We start from the raw sequence: 17195 nt of genomic DNA, 5'->3' as shown, positions 1-17195 counted from the left end.
TTTGTTCAAAGAAGTTTTCCACTGGTGGCTGTTCCTTTCCCCCTTCTGGTACCCCTATAATTCGGATGTTGGAGCGTTTAAAGATGTCCTGGAGGTTCCTAAGACTCTCCTCATTTCTTTGAATTCTTGCTTCTTGACTCTTTTCTGTTTGACCATTATTTGCTTTCTTCTGGTCCACTCCATTGATTTGAGTCCCAGTTTTCTTTTCATTGCTATTGGTGCCCTGTGCAATTCCATTCATTTCAATTAGTTTCGCCTTCATATATTTGTCTAATTTGTCGGTATAATCAACCAGTTCTGTGAGGATCCTGATGACCAGTGTTTTAAACTGTGCGTCTGAGAGTTTTGCTATTTCTTCATCACTTAGATTTATAGGCTCTGGGGCTTTGAGATCTTCTTGAGCTATTTTTGATCTGTTTGCGCCCTTTAAGTGTGAGGAGCGGCGCCTTGGACTCCCAGGTCTCTGGGTTGTTACACTGTATGTGGAGGCGTGGTCAGAGTGGGGAAATGGCGGCCCCCTCTGCTGTTTCCTGCTGCTGGGTGAGGAGCAGCGCCTTAGGTGGTTCACCAGGGCCGGGCCATTCAGAGTCGCTGGGTTATGACACTGTATGTGGAGGTGGGGTCATAGCAGGGAAATGGCGGCACCCTCCCTGCCGCTTGCCGTGGGGACCCGCTGGGTCCCGGTCCAATCGCCCACTCCCTCGCTTGTCTATCCGCACACAAATGCGCGACCACAGTCAACCCGCAGCCCTGCTCCCTTGCTGTTTCCCCGCGGTCGCCCGCTTGGTCGCTCGGTCGCTCACTAGGTCCAACCCTGCGCCTGGATTCTGCGCGCCTGAGTCAGTCTGACCGAGTTTTCCTGTGCAACCCCGCTCCACCAGCTGCTGGTTTCGCCCCTTACCGGTCAGACTGAAGAATTTGTTGTTAACAGACTTCCGAAAAGTTCAATTTTCTGTGTTCTGGCTGTGTTTTCTGTTGCTAATATTTAGTTGTCTCTAAACTTGGTTGTGTGAGAAGGCACGGCATATCCACCTATGCCTCCATCTTGGCAAAATTTACCATTTTAGCCATTTTAAAATACACATTTCAGTGACATTAAGTACATTCACATTGTTATGCAACTATTACCACCACCTACTTCCAGAAGTTTGTTTGTTTTAATTTTTAGAGGGGAAGGGAAAGAGAGAGGGAGAGAATATCAATGTGTGGTTGCCTCTAGTGTGTCCCCTGCTGTGACCTGGCCTGCAACACAGGCATGGGCCCTGACTGGGAATTGAACCTCAATCCTTTGGTTTGCAGGTCCGTACTCAATCCACTGAGCTATGCCAGCCAGGGGCTCCAGAACTTTTTTAAATCTTGCAACACTGAAACTCTCTAGTCATTGAAGAATAACTCCTGGGCCCTGGCTGGGTAGCTCAGTTGATTATAGCATTGTCCCAACACTCCAAGTTTGTAGTTCAATCCCCATTCAGGGCACATAGAAGAATCAATCAATGAATGCATAAATAAGTGGAACAACAAATCCATGTTTCACCCACTCTCCCTTCCTCTCTCTCTCAAATCAATCAATCCATCAATAAAAAATTTTTTCATGTAGTATTTCTTCTTTTGTGACTGGCTTATTTCACTTAGCATACATCTTGAAGGTTCGTCCAAATTGTATCGTATCTCAGAATTTTCTTTCTCAGGCTTAATTATTTCATTGTGTATGTAGACCATACTCTTTAAATTCATTCATTAATGTAAACTTGGATTGTTCCTACCTTTTGGTATTATGAATAATGCTGCTATGAAAATGGGTATACAAATAATCTGTTCAAGACCCTGCCTGTAGTTCTTTTGGGTATTCACCTAGAAGTGAAATTGCTAGACCACATGGCAATTTTTAATTTTTTGAGGAATTACCATGTTGTTTTCCATAGCAGCTGTGCCATTTTACCCTCTCACCAATAATACACAAGGGTTCCAGTTTCTCCATATCCTTGCCAAAACTTCTAATTTTTGATAGTATACATCCTTATGAGTGTGAGGTGGTATCTCATTGTGGTTTTGATTTGCATTTCCCTAATGATGAGTGATGGGCATTTTTCATGTCCTTGTTAATAACTTATTTTGTCCATGCAGGTTCTTTGCCCATTTTTTAAAATCAGGTCATTTGTTTTATTTTGTATGACTTCTTTTAAATACTCTGCATATTAGCCCCTTATTGTATAGATGATTTTTACATACTTTCTCCATTCCCTGGTTTGCTTTTTCACGCTGTTGGTCATGTCCTTTGTATAAAGTTTTAATTTTGATGTATTCCAATATAATCTTTTTTCTTTGGTTACTTTTTTTGATGTCACAACCAAGAAATCATTTCCAAATCCAGTGTCATGAAGCTTTACTTCCGTGTTTTCTTCTGGGAGTTTTACAATTTTAGGTCTTAATGGTTAGGCCTTTGATCCATTTTTAGTTAATTTTTGTATGTGGTGTAAGGTGCGGGTTCAGCCTTATTGTTGTGCACTTGCATATCCAATTTTCAATACCATTTGTTGAAAATGATTATTCTTCCGTATTGAATGGCCTTAGAACTCTTGTAAAAATCATTTGACTGTAAGTATTAGGGTTTATTTCTGAGTTCTCCATTCTATTTCATGGTATATGTTTGTCTTTCTGCCAGTACCACACTGTTTTGATTACTGTAGCTTTGTAATGAGTTTTGAAATCAGGAAGTGTGAGGCTTCCAACTTTGTTCTTCTTTTTCAGAATTATTTGGCTCTTAGTGATGCTAAGATCAGTCAAAGGGTTCAGGTGATGACAACCTGATTCTCTCTATTGCACTAGCAAGAAGCAGGGAAGGGACTTTTGTAAGGTTTGGGTTTTTGTTAAACCATTCTAAAGAGGCTCTCAGGCATGTGGGGATCAATTTTGGATTGGCCACTGTTTCTATGATAGGATTAGAGGGGAGGATTAATTAGGGTTTGGGTGCTGTCTTGCAACAAGGACAGGTTAGCGATTGGGTATCCTCAGTAACAAAGTGAGTCTGGGATTCATTGATAAGAAAGTAGCCACTCAGATGGCTATTATAGCATTTTACAGCTGGTCTTTGATCTTGGGAGAAGTAATGCTTCCTGTTAACTTTGCACCTGCGTTTATCTCTGTCTGTTCTTTTAGCTCGGTTAATGGCAGAGTTATTTTTTTCTTTTTCATTCTGAGCTGATTTTTATCTTTTGTCTCAGACAAGCTTTTACTCTTTCAGTTCCATGGCACTGATTTAATGGCTTTGGAAAGTAGGGAATCATTGTATCTTAAGACTTGAAGCAAATAAGCGATTAAAAATGATCACTGTACTTAGTGCCTCCCCCATTTAAGGTAAAAGCTCATGCCTATTAAATAGCATGATTTGGAAAAATTGTGAAGTAGGAATAGTTTACAGTCAAGCCTCAGTTCTCAACCTTTCGTGCTGGTGGTACTGTATGATCATCACATGTCTCTCAGGTGTGATTCAGTTTTCAAACAGATTGCTTCTTGAACAGCCTTCCAGAATGAATTAAGTTTGAGAACCAAGGTTCCACTGTGTTTGTTATTGTCATTTCTACTTTGCTTTCTGAGCCACTCTCCCTCTTATGGGCACCTTGGGGTACTTCACTGTTCTTTCTTTTGCTTCTCTTCTCCCCTGTGTGAACTTGTGCCCATTGGTTGGCCTGATAATGAGGTTAAAGTAGCTTAATATATACCCTTGGGGGACATTTGCATTTTGAAAGGAAATTCCTGAAGAGAATACTGAAACTGAAGGAGTTTCTAACACACATTTCTGGCAAGATGAAGTAGGGAGTGAGAATGGGTTGGGAAGCAGGCCTTCAGCAGTCACTCTGTCTAAATGGGGCCTGAGCCCCAGAAACCAGGAGTTGTCTTCTGAGGAGCTGAGGAGCTGGTGTTGCCTGCCTCTAACCTCTTCTTGTGTAGATGCTGAGGTAGATGCCGTAAAAGCATCTGAGTGCCTGTGTATTGTCATGGGAGAAAGGCTATCATGTTGCGTAAATAATGCGGAAATGCAGGCTGGGAATTGAGACTAGGCAGATGAGTGCAAGGACAGTTGGAAGTGTCCTCTTCCTACAGTAGTACTATTGCCTTAGTAGGTCCAAGAGACAGACACAAAGATGTCAAGACCTGCTCATGGTATTGACCTATGACTGTCGGGACTTATTTCAGTCCACGGGACGACCAGTGCTTGCACACGGTCCTTTCAAACCTTTCTCACTGAAGCTAGGTACTGCATACCTAGCTTTCCTCTGGAGAAGAGATGTGCTCCCATAGCTTGTGGCCCAGCAACTGACTGGTACCTGTTTACTTCTCCAGACCCAATTTGTTTCTTAATCCTCAGGGGTAATGTGAGGTTCCTGTTGTGCTTTGAAGATGAGTTGAGCTTTAGGAGGATTTGAATCTTCAACCTCAAAATCCGTAAGTGATCGCCATGGTAATCTTCCGTGTATATGCTAACTAAACCAAGTTATGTCTTCTGGTGCTGTGGCATATTTGTCACACAGCTCCCGGGGACATGCCCAAGGTAGTTGTTCTATAGATCAGAAGCCTACAAGATTTTAGTCCTAGTGATAGTTTAAGCTACTTTGAAGTGTCCTTGTAAACTAGTTTTTTGAAAATGATGCTTTCCCAAGTTCCTGGCCTCTTCCTGCGGGAAGCCCAGACAGAGTGGAACCTGTCGATGCCACAGTCGTTGCTTGCTTTGAGTAGCTCCTGTTTGCCCTTGTGCAGGCCAGAGGGAGGCTCTGGAACCAGCCAGGCAGTCTCAGTCTAACAGCCATATCATTTGTCCTGTTTCTCCTGCTTGAAGACCGTTAACTGGCCCTTTCTGCTCCGCCAAGGGGTTGCACTAGAAAAGAGCTCTGTCCACTTAGAGAGGAGTGACTCTGGTGCAGTTGACAGGGTAGGCCTCTGAAGAATCTGAGGAAGTGAACTACAGAGAGAATGGTTTATGTTGGCTCTGTGGCAACTTTTACCTCTTAGTGCTTGAAAATGCAATTTTTAATGCTAATTTCTTTCAGCAGATACTACTCAGAACCGATTTTAGACTTATAGTAAAGTTTCAGAGATGATACAGAGTTCCCCTATACCCAGTTTCCTCCATTGTTAGCATCTTAACATTCCATGGCACACTTGTTAGAATGAAGGCATCAACATTGGAACGTTACTCTTAATTAAACTCCAGACTTCACTTAGATTTTATCATTTTTTCTGCTTACAGCCTCTTTCTGTTCAAGAATCCAGTCTCTAAGTACCACATTACATTTAGTTGTTGTCTCGCCCAGTCTCCTCTGGTTTGTGACAGTTCCTCAGTCATTCCATGCTTTTCACGACCTCTTACAGTTTTGAGGAACACCAGCAGGTATCCTTTCTAATGCCTCCCAGTCTGAGCTTGTCTGTATTTTCCTCACGGTTAGATTGGTGTTGTGGGCTTGGGGAAGAATACCGCAGAGGTGAGGTGCCTTGTGGAATACTTGATCTGGAGATATTAATTTCATGATCACTTTGTCAAGTAGTCTGTCATTTTTTTCCCACCATAAAGTTTCTGTTTTTCCTACTGTATTGTTTGGAAGCAAATCACTAAGTCTAGCTCACCCTCAAGGTGGGTTGGAGGGATGTATGGAATTAAGCCCCACCTCTTGGAGGGGGGAATATCTGTATACATTACTGGAAATTCTTCTGTAAGGAAGTTTGTCTCTTCTGCCCCATTTAGTTATTTATATGACTAGGGGCTCATATATATTTATATTTGAGTTATTGTCCAGTACTTTGGTTTTCGTTTTGTTTACCATATTGTTCCAACTCTGTACTTATTATTATTAAAGATTTTACCATATGTAAACCAGATGAATTGAATGAAATAATACTTTTAGTACATCCTGGCTCCAAAGTTCTGGATCAGGAACTTAAAAAAAAATCACCTTAAAGCAAGATACTCTAAAGTCAGTTTCTCCATTTGCTTACTAATCTCTGATTGTGTAGGTTTAGCCCTTGGTTCTACTTTATTGACTGTGTTTCTAGGACACCCTATTCACCCACTTATTTGATATTGGCACCAAAGAACATATGTCTGTAGGTAAAGCTACTGTGGCTAGAAACGACAACTCTAGCCAACTTGGGTACATTTCCCAAGTTGCTGTTGGGAAGAAATAATGTAAGTGTGAGTTTAAAAGGCTGTACTAAGAACTGGGAGTTCTTAGTCATCACCTATTTGGCTTTTAACTTGATGTCTGATCTTGGGCTCATCTCTTCTACCTCCAGACCTCAGATCCTTTATTTAGAAAGTGAAACAGCTCTATTAGATGGCCCCTAACCTTCCTCACAGCTGTGATTTTGTCATTAGAGGTAACGTAAAATACCAAGCTGGCAGTTCTCATCTCGGTAATTGAGGCATTCTGGCAAGAATTGATAATGCCCAGCTTCTCTGAAACAAGCTTATTGTGTTCATCTTTATCATCCTTTTTTTTTTTAATAAGATTTTATTCATCCATCTTTAGAGGGGAAGGGAAGGAGAGAGGGAGAGAAATAATGTATGGTTATTTCTCCTGTGTCCCCTGCTGGAAACTGGCCTGCAACCTAGGCATGTGCCCTGACTGGGAATCGAACTGTGATACTCTGGTTCGCAGGCCCACGCTCAGTCCACTGAGCTACACCAGCCAGGGGTTTTATCATCCTTTTTTATTTATTTGATTAAACACACATACACAATGTGTGGGATAAGCACATTCAGAAATGTGAGGTCTAGAGGAAGTACCTAGATGACTCGCTGTGCAGTATAGAAGGCATATTTTGCTGTTGATTAATGACCCAACCCGTTATGGTAATAACTTCAGAGGGGTCAGAACTGGAGTGTTTATTGTTGGTATTTGTAAATCTGTGGCTTCTTAAATGACATTTCTTTTATGGCTGCTAGGTAGACTCTGTGAACAGCACAGTGAAGTAGCTAAGGTGAATGGAGTGGGGGGGGCATAAGTGTGATAAGGCCCAGTGAGTTATATTAAGAAATTTTAGTTCTCAAAGCCGGGGGATGGAGTTGGAGGGGGTAGAATGTCATTAGTTTCATATACTGGCAACAGCCTTTGGAAGATGTCTTTTCTCATAAGCATTTAGTTTCTTGAGCTAAGAGAGAACTAAGCATGTGACCTATAGGTAAGTATGCTAAACCAATTTGGAAAACAGATAGTTGGAGGACAAGTGGGAATTGATGTGTTGTAAAATGGCCTGTTTGTTTGGAGAAAATGAATAGTAGAGTGAAGAAATGTTGCTTTTGGTTAGAAAGCTAGGATAGAAGAGAATGGAATGAATGAATCTCCCTCAAGCTGCCTACCACTGAGTAGTTCTTAAGGCCCACATCATATTGGTTTATGGGATTGACTGAGAGCCTTGAGTGAAAGTCCTCTGACCCACCATACCTGGGACTGTCCCAGATTTCTAAGGGATGTGAGCACTGTATATCCTGGCTTACAGTGTTAAACCAGTAGGTACAGCTTTTATGGTACTAGTTTCACATGTGCTTTAATGATGTGTGTCTGGAATGGATACCCATCCCTGTGAATTGTGCTAGTGCTGCTAGGGCATTTAGCTTCCTGTTCTTGAGATGAAAAGAGTTGCTAATTCTACAGTGAACAGCAGATGTCACTGCATCTCCACTAACTGGGTTCTGCCCATAGCTTGTTTGGATGCAAATCAATTCTTAATACAGCTCCCAAGCCACTAACCTAAAATTCAGTATTTATGATTCTCTGATACCCTAAGGTCCCCTATCTCAGATACAGAACCCAAATTTAAAACTGAAAATAAGCACAGTCTGAGAGGGTTTTTTCCTCAGTTGCTTCACTATCCACTTACATGTTGTCTATGCTTTCATGTCACTAACTAATGAAATTTATTTGTTTTTTCTTATCAGTCTGACAGCAGTGATTTAGGAACCCGGACAATTTTTTATATTTGTGTTTAGCAGGGTTAACACTTAAATGCTTCCTGGATTTCTGTAGCTCGCTTTTTGAAAACCTTCCAGCAGGAAAGTAGATGCCACTATTCTCTGAATTGGACGTCAGAGGAAGCTGCCACTCTTTTTATTCTTTTGAATCCTTGCTTTGATAGTTAAGGAAATAAAGAACTGAATTAGGACAAAAGTTCTGTAGTACATCTTTCTAAAACAAATCTCTTATGGCCCTGGCCAGTGTGGCTCAGTTGATTGAAATGTGGTTTTATGAACCAAGAGGTCACAGGTTTGAATCCCAATCAGGGTACACGCCTAGGTTGTGGTCCAGTTCCCACATGGAGCATGAACAAGAGGCAACCAGTCAATGTTTCTCTCTCGCATTGATGTTTCTCTTCATTTCTCTCTCCCTCTTTTTTCCTTCCTCTTTCTAAAATCAAGAAGCATGTCCTAGGGTGAAGATAAAAAAATGATAAATAAATAAAACAAATATCTTACGGCTTTACAGTAGATAGTACGGTTTTCCTATCTGACATTAAGGTAAATTGGTGTTAAATTAGATTATTGTAGAAAGTCCAAGACGAAAAGGTTTTGGTATCTTTTGACCACATATGTTGTGGAAATAGCCCGGGTGATATCTGCCCCAGTATGTCAGGGCTGGTGCTGGTTTACACCTCTGTCCTGGTGCGGTTATTAATAGCGCCCTCTTTAACTCTCAGGTGACCCAGTTTAAACAGTATGGTCACTCTGAATTGCCCAGGCCATGGGGGCAAATCTTTAAGTTCCAGTTTCAGTAATTATAAGCATTTTTTGACTCAAAAATTATGCATGCCATGAGTTTTCTGAGTTAAACACATGTAAAATAAAGCAAACACCAGAAAGAGCTTGTAATTCTGGGAAAATAGCCTTTAGGTTTCTACTGATCATTGTTCTCTGGAGTAATGATTTCTGAAGATCACTGTGCATCAGAATTAACTAGTAACCTTTTTTACAAATAGCTTCAGGGATCTCACCACAGACCTCTACTGAACTTATACCAGAGTTTGTTCTTGACATTGCCAAAAATATAGAACTTTATGCAATGTATATATACTGAACTACTTTATCAGTAAGCTTTTAAACCAGCATGTAGAAGAACACTTCTTTCTATGGTTTGGGTGGTGGTTGAAATTCTCAGCAGTAGCTGCTTTGGGCCTCAGGTGTATCTAGTATTGACATGAGTTGCCTTTTTGTTTCAGATGTCATCTGGGTGATTCTCAGTGTGGAGGTGGGTGGACTTTTAGGAGTAACGCAGCAGCTGTCATCTTTTGAAACGGAGTTCAACACACAGCCACATCGCAAGGTAGAAGGAAACTTCAACCCGTTTGCCTCTCCCCAAAAGAACCGACAATCAGATGAAAACAACTTAAAAGACCCTGGGGGTTCTGAGTTCGACTCGATCAGCAAAAACACATGGGCTCCTGCTCCTGACCAAACCGAGCAAGATGAGAATAGACTTTCACAGAACTCTGTAAATCTGTCCCCCAGCAGTCACGCAAACAACTTATCAGTAGTGACTTACAGTAAGGTAGGTGCCCTCGGAGAAGAGGAGAAGGGGTAGGTGGTGGGCCTTGGGATCCGTGATACCCCTTCATGGCAAACCTAGAATCCTAGAATGTTCTTTAAGACCGCTTAGCTTTCCTGCCAACAGCAACAACACGAAACCTACCCCTTCTCCCCTCCCCCCCTCCCCATCTCCAGATCTTGTAGATACTACTTCATCCACACTTACAATATACTACTGTCTCTCTGCTCTGGTTTGGGTGTTGAAAGAACAAAGTTCTTTACCTTTACATTTTAAAAAAAGAAAGTAAAAATATCACCAGCCATGCTTTCATTTAAATGTGTACTGATCTTAGAGCAGCAACAACGCCTTTGGGATTGGTTTCTACTTTGATTTTTTTGGTTTTGGGTAGGGGGTTTTTTGTTTTGTTTTGGTCCCCCTCCCCCCGCCCCAAGGAAAAAGACAAGCTCAATTATTTATCCTAAATACTGCTGGGCTTTTACTTTGTTTACATGTCTTCTTGTTGATGTCTTTTCAGTCTGTGTGGCTCATCTACTTCTCCATCCACAACTCAGAGTAGCCCAAGTAATATTTTGACTTTTCACGTGTAGAGAATAAGAGAGAATTGTTTGTTGAGATAAGCATGATTTTAAGTATTCTGATTGTTCTGAGACACCTTTCTAGGTGTTTGATTTCTTAATCTGTTTCTTTTTATGCTGATTGATTAAACAGTTTCTTCCACATACTGCTAAGGTGGTGATGGTTCCTAGATGTGGTTTAGGTTGGTTGAATAAGGCCATGATGCTAAGAGCTCACCGTTGTAGGTGGTTCGTGTGGCGGGGGCCTGCAAGCATTCCTGTGCATTCTTCTCTGATGAATAACGCTGTGCGTCAGGCCAGCGTCCCACCTATATAATCATATATAACTGCTGCATCCGTCTTTGTTTCATGTTAGTATTCGCCCTCAAAATTAAACAGTAGAACTGATGTTCACTTGAAGGACAAGTTGCTTTGTTGTAAGAATGGTGTTTTTTCTGACCAATGCTTTATATATGGTCTTGATCGAGAGGCAGATTAAGAAGAGAAACTTGATGATGTGGATCCTTTCTTCACATGGTCTAGGCAGAGGGAGTTCATTCAGTAATAGCGCAGCATAAAGGATTCTATGGAGCCATGCTAGTTCTACAGGATATGAGAGAAGTAAATTGGCTGTATTTGAGGAAAGATACCACACTTTAGCACTTAACCAAAGATTTTCCTCTAAACTCCTATTGCTCCAGATTTGTCTTCCTTAATATTAACCCTTCAGAGGATGACGTTCTGGGCGGTATGGGCTCTAGATTGCCCAGTCAGAACAGGAACTTGATGCAGTTGAGTTTAATGGGAAGATGAGGGTTGGAGGAGGCAAAACCAGTTGTCCAATGCTTTCTAGAATGGAATCCCCTTTACCCACCTGCAAACTACCTGGCTCAGCCATCATTGTAGTCTTAGGCGAGGCCTGGCATTCCTGGCTGGGACACTGCACGGCCCAGGATGGCTGTGAACACAGCCCAACACAAAATTGTAAATTTACCTAAAACATTATGAGGTTTTTTTTGTGACTGCATGTTGCAATGTATTTAATATGTGGTCCCAGACAATTCTACCAGAGACGCCAAAAGGTTGGACACCCTTGCTAGGGTTTTAGGGACTGGTGCCTTTTAACCAGCTCTGTTTGCCCTGTGCCTGGTATATTTGGCAGAGGTGTGCTGTCAGAATGGATTACCTACCGGTCCCAGCATACTGCTTTTTCAGAAGGGCAGGGCTATGGTGAGGCTATTGAGATTGTAAAGTTGATGAACTCATGGTATATTACCTAAATTTGTTGCCATGAGCTCTGTAGGGTTCATTTAGAAGTAGCACTTGAAAGAACCACAGAGTAAGGTTCTCGTTGGAGCCTGTTAGCTATAAAGCATTAAGAATGTGGCACTTAGATCCCAAAGAGAAATTGGAGCCTCCCTTTTCTCTTATTTTAAGGAGAACCTTATTCATAAAGCACTTACGTGAGCATTTAGCAGGCTCTCTGAAAGTAATTCTGGCTTGAGTTGAGCCAGTTCTACCTCTTAAAGCTCCTTAGGAGTGGGGTAGGGTGTGAACAGTCATCAGTAATATTTATTAACGGATTTATGCACTGTTTAGAGCAGTGTACATTGTTCAGTGGGAGACTTGAAGAATAAAAGACGTTACCCCTGCCAACTAGCAGCTTACAGTGCAGTAGGAGAGATGAAGTATAAATTTGGTCAGTGGAGAACAACACAGTCAAAATGTATAATTTGTATATGTGCCTGGAGGTAGAAAGTAAGAGACAGTACATCTGGACTTGATGAAAGGGCTTTTCAAAGAATGGTCAGACGTGGAACGACAGTAAGGGCAGTAGTATGGAGAACAGCTACGTCTGAGGACAGAATGATAATGGACGTGTGGTCTGGGAATATGGGGAACAGACAGTGGGAGACAGGTTCAGCTGATGCACTGTGATTCTTCCAGGAGCAGAAGGTAAAATAAGGGCTTTCAGAAGAATTGGGACTGTACTTAATGGATATCCTAAAGCAGGGGTAATTTATAATTCTAAACATTTGTGTTTGGCTTCAGAATATAGATTTATTTATTTATTTATTTATTTTAAAAAGTGGGCATACTTGTGTCATTTTTATGTTGGAAAACTGCTTTATTGGAATTTGAATTATGAAAAATTTCTAATGTACAAAAAAGTGGAGAAAATATTATACAATAAGCATTTGTTATACTCATCAGTTAGGTTCAGCAATTGTTAATTTGCCATCCCTTGTTTTCTGAAATATGTTAAACATTTGGTTACTTTATTATGCATCTTTACAAAATAAGAACGTTTTAATATAACCCCGATACCATTAACTTACATAATAATTAATAATAATTTTCTAATATTTAATGTGAATTCACATTCTCATTTCCCCACTTGCCTGTAAATGTCATAGAGTTCATCTGTTTAAACAAGAATCCAATCAAGACCATGTGTCATGCTTGGTAGTTATATAAGAAAAGCCTTGACTTTTGAGGTTCTGATTGGTATACTTGACAAAGTGATGAAATCAGGCATAGATCAGAGGTATTTTTTAACTGTTCCTGTGTGCCAGGTGTGCTGCCCAAATCCTTTACAAGCCTCATCTCATTTTTTGGTAAGAAAAGCTCCACGGGGCTGAGTAACTTGCCCATTGAGGCAAAGCTGGGATTCAAATCCAGGCACCACATTACTACAGTGTATTTCTTAGTACCGGAACCTGGACTTTCCCAAGATCCTCCTGTTGGGCTGGAGGCCATGTTGAGTGAAAACATTAAGTGAGTGCCAGTTGTCATCAAGGCAGGAAAGAACCAGAGCTGACAGTGGCTCTGATATGTAAATGAGGATTACCTTTGGCATCTTCTTTTTTAAGAGTTCCCCAATTTATTGAATTCCTAAAGTAGTGACTTCTTTTCTTGGGTGATAAAAATGGAAACTATTTTTATCATTCTTGGGAGTACATAAACCTTGCGATGTTGTAATAAATAGCACTGCTTTAGTTATGAATGAGTAGAAAGGATGAAAAAGGCTCCTGGGGCTCGAGAGTCGGAGCAGCTGTTTTCATGTCACCCCGCATGCCATCAGGAGGAATACCTGATGCCTAGTGTCAGGGATCACTGAGTTGGCAATAGATCTGATTTACTCTGAAGACATTCCCTGCCTGTCATTAAGGCTGGGAAAGAACATGATGCTCTTGGAAGCCCATGACCACAGTTTTAGTGGGCAGATATAGTTTCCTGCTGTCTCCATAGTTATAGTTTAACTTGCTAAGGTTGATAGGATGAAATGAAAAGATTGCTTCATGCACCTGCTCTATGAGGGCTGGGTGGATGTGTCAACATAATGGCACATCTGTCAGTGCCAGGAACTGGACACCCGTGGAGCCCTTCCCCAGCTGCCCTTGAATACCCATTAGCTTTCTGGACTCAGTGCTTCACGCCTGTGGGGAAACTCTGGATGGGACCTCCTGGGCTAGCTCTGTCCCACCAGCCAGGGCCTGGCCCCTCCCTGTGTAAGAGCTCTCAGAGGGAGTCAGAAAAGTGAGTATATATGTGGGCCTGCTCCACAGCTCCATACATCTGACTCCTTGCTTTTGTTAGAGATTGGCTGGCCTCCTTGTCAGCTCAGTTGTGGCAGACCTGTCCCAGGTGAAGAGTCAGATCAAGTGTTGGTGACGGCCAGGTGCTGTTTTAAAGAAACCGTTTTTGTGTAATTAGCTCAAGAATCTCGGAGGACAAACAGCCACAGTAGGACAGGTGCTCACTCTGTTGACTCAGGGCTAGTCTTGTCGTGAATTCTAGTTCTCCCTGACTCATCTCTGGAGGCCAGGACAGCTTTTGTTTGGACAGTGCGAAAGCAGTGAAAAAATAACTTATAGAGGTGTGGAAGGAGAAAATAAGTCCTCTTGAAATTATATACTTCCTTTTCTTACTTGCCAGTAATTTTTTAAAATTTCTAAATGTTTTCTAAGAAGGCCTCACAGAAGAAAAAGACACCATCCAAATGATCTGATTCAGGACATCTGGGAATAAGATGGGGCTGTTGTTCAGGGCAGCCAAATTCTTCACTTCTTTCTCTAAGAGTAATAATTTACACTGACGGAGCTGAAAAGAATCCCAAATTTATTTATTTTGTTACTTGGACCATAGCCCTTATTTTGTGTTTGTTCTTACTTTAAAAAATGTTTGGAGCTAGTATATGTAATATACTCTTCCTTCAAACTGGATTATACTCTGAACCACTGTTATTACTTCTGCCAAGTGCTGGTTCAGAAGGAGAAGCTTGTTATTATCTTTGTGGGGAGGTTCACACTCCTCCAGCGCCCACCACTGCCGCGTGCCATCTGCCTGCCTGCCCACATTCCCACCTGCCCCTCTGCCCTCCTCTCTGTCTCTGACAGCTATTCTTTAGTATATTTGGGATCTGAAGCTAGAGAAGTCAGTCTGCTTTTATTACATCCGACATCAGCTGACTTCTAACCTGCTATCTCTGTTGACTAAGAGAAGAGTTATTTTCCATCTGTTTAGGCAAGGGTTTAAAAATCCTAGGGGAGGCTTGGGAAAAGCAAGTCTTTTGCTGTAGGGGCCTCGGAATCTAATTAATGGCTTGTGGATCTTCTTATCTACTTCAAGGTAACCAGTGAATTTAACATAATAATGAGGAATAGGTTTAGGGTGATTTAGTGGAATTAGGCTCATCATTTGTCCCATGCAGAGGGCACCGAATTTTACCAGTGGACAGATGGTTGTTGTCCTTAGCTGGGCTAATAGTTTATGTGAAGTGATAGAGGCGGTGTAACTAATCTTTGCACTGCTGTGAAACTTGAGTCCTCAGGTACAGACCCATTCCACAAAAGGTCTAAAGGTGGCTGAAGGAGGGACTGGAAGGAAAACTGTGTCACTCTATATTTACAGCTTGTGTTCTCCTCTGACAAGGGACAAGTAGCAAAACCATACTACTCCCAGGCAGAGGCCACTGAAAGTGCAATGTTCAGAGCTGTACAGCTGCCACTTACTGAATACTTACTGTGTGCTAGGCACTGTGCTGAGGCCTTTTTAAATTTAATTTGTTAATGTTAAAATGATCAATGCATGTAGTTTAAGTAGCCAAGTAGTTCTACAACGCTTATTACAAAAAATACCAGTTACCTCCCTGCGCCCCAACCTCCTAGTTGTCTTTTTCTCAGAGGCAACAGGCTTAGTGTTTGACATCATTTAGTCCACTCACCTGGACCATGATGCAGACACTGTTGTTATCTGTACTTTACAGTTGCTGAGACTTGGGATACACAGATTCCATGACTTGCCCAAGGTCATGCAGCTAGAAAGTGGTGAAACCAAGACATGAACAAAAGCAGTTCCTTTTTACTTTCAAGGCTGCTCTCTTAACAGTGCACTCCATTGCTTTCCAATTACAAGTAGTGTTCAAGTACATTTTTATCAGCTGAGCTTACAGTTGTGGGGAGAGCATGCGCTGTAGTATACTGCTCCATTTCAAATGAGGAGCAAGCAGTTGTTGACCAAATATTATGCAGCTGCTCTACTACTAACCCCTCTCCCCATAAGTACAACAGAAGCTACAGGAATCAGCCTTTATCCGTAGCCTCCAGGAAGGAAAAACGTTTCCTAGGACCTCCCTAGTCACTTGGGTTTAGATGTTTTTGGACATTGAAATGTCTATTAACTCACTCTTTTTTTTTAAATATTTTATTTATTTATTTTTAGAGAGGGGGGAAGGGAAGGAGAAAGAGTGGGAGAGAAACATCGGTGTGTGGTTGCCTCTCATATGTCCCCCCAGTGGGGACCTGGCCCACAACCCAAGCATGTGCGCTGACTGGGAATCAAACCAGCAACCCTTTGCTTCACAGGCCCGTGCTCAGTCCACTGAGGTACACCAGCCAGGGCTTAAATCACTCTTCTGACAGCAGCACGTATACCTCACAAACCTGTCTGTATTCCTTTATTGTTGCCAAAAAAATAATCTCTGGAATTATATATTTCTGGAACAAATGTAAAATCTCCCTTGAGCATACTTAGCATTTTAAAACTAGAACATACTTAGGGGCTATCTTACTTCCTTTAAAACCAAACTTTGTTTTTACAAAGGCCTTCAGGAGAAAGAGTATTTTAGACAGAGGGACAGTCAGTACAAGCCCTGAGGTTTACGTTTACCTGATTTGTTCAAGGAACAGAATGAGGGGAGAGTAGAGGGAGATGCAGTCCGAGGGTGGAAACAGGTCACGGAGGGCTTTGTGGTCCCTCGAAAGCTTTGGACTTTTATCCTGAGGGACCATGAAAAAAAGGGTTTTGAGCAGAGGGGTCTGACCTAGTGTTGTAAAAGGATTGCTCTGGCTCTCACGTGGAGAATGTGGAGCAAGAGTAGAAGCAGGGGGCCAGTCGGGAAGTTAGTGCTGCACTCATTTGGGGCCAGCGCGGGAGCGACTGGACTAGAGCGGTGGCAGTGGAGGCAGGAGAAGGTCTGAGTCCGCATCTAGTTTGTAGCTAACGCCAACAGGATTTGCTAGTGGGATGGAAGAGGAGGATGTAAAAGAGAGTAGAATAAAGGATAGCACCAAGATTTTTGGCCCGAGTGACCAAAATTTAGGATGGAATTGCCATCAGTGAAGAAATGAAAGGCTGCGATAGAGGTGGGGAGTGATCAGAAGTTCCTTCTGGGCACATGGACGTCTTCTCTGAACAACTGAATGGAGGTGTCGGGTGTGCTGTTGTGTGTCCGAGTTGCATATAGAGCTTAGGGGGCGGTCTGGGTGGAGACCTGCACTTGGGGGGTCATGCCGTATGGATGGCACATAGTGCTCTGAGACTGGATGCTGTCCACCGCATCCAGTGTGATGGGTGTGGAATGGGGTTGCTCAGCCAGTCCACTGACACTATTCTGTTGACATTTTTGGCCAGGTGAGTCTTTAGGGGGTGGGGGGGCATGTTTTATAAATTGTAAGATGCTTAGCAACATCCCTGGCCAATCATCCCACTAGATGCCAGGAATACCTCCCCAGATCCAAGGTAGCTACCAAAAATACCTTCAGACGTTGCCAAATGTCCCTTGGGTGTGAGCAGGGGTGGGGGGGGTGAGGGGAATCACCCTACC

At 42.2% G+C, this 17195-nt stretch overlaps 1 protein-coding gene across 3 annotated transcripts in view; it reads left to right on the top strand.

Moving 5' to 3' along the window:
- ILRUN (inflammation and lipid regulator with UBA-like and NBR1-like domains) overlaps positions 1-17195 on the top strand; it is a 103468-nt gene that overhangs the window by 76152 nt on the left and 10121 nt on the right. For all 3 annotated transcript variants that reach the window (XM_053669044.1, XM_053669042.1, XM_053669043.1), the window contains one exon: positions 9205-9533. In XM_053669044.1, the coding sequence (XP_053525019.1) occupies positions 9205-9533 (329 nt within the window). The remainder of the gene's footprint in view (positions 1-9204; positions 9534-17195) is intronic.

Source organism: Artibeus jamaicensis, unplaced genomic scaffold, assembly GCF_021234435.1.
Source record: "Artibeus jamaicensis isolate MK-2021 breed Jamaican fruit bat unplaced genomic scaffold, CSHL_Jam_final contig_1539, whole genome shotgun sequence".
In the NCBI taxonomy this organism is placed as follows: Eukaryota; Metazoa; Chordata; class Mammalia; order Chiroptera; family Phyllostomidae; genus Artibeus; species Artibeus jamaicensis.
The sequence above is the reverse complement of the archived record's forward strand: the minus strand, read 5'-3'. Positions and strand labels throughout refer to the sequence as shown.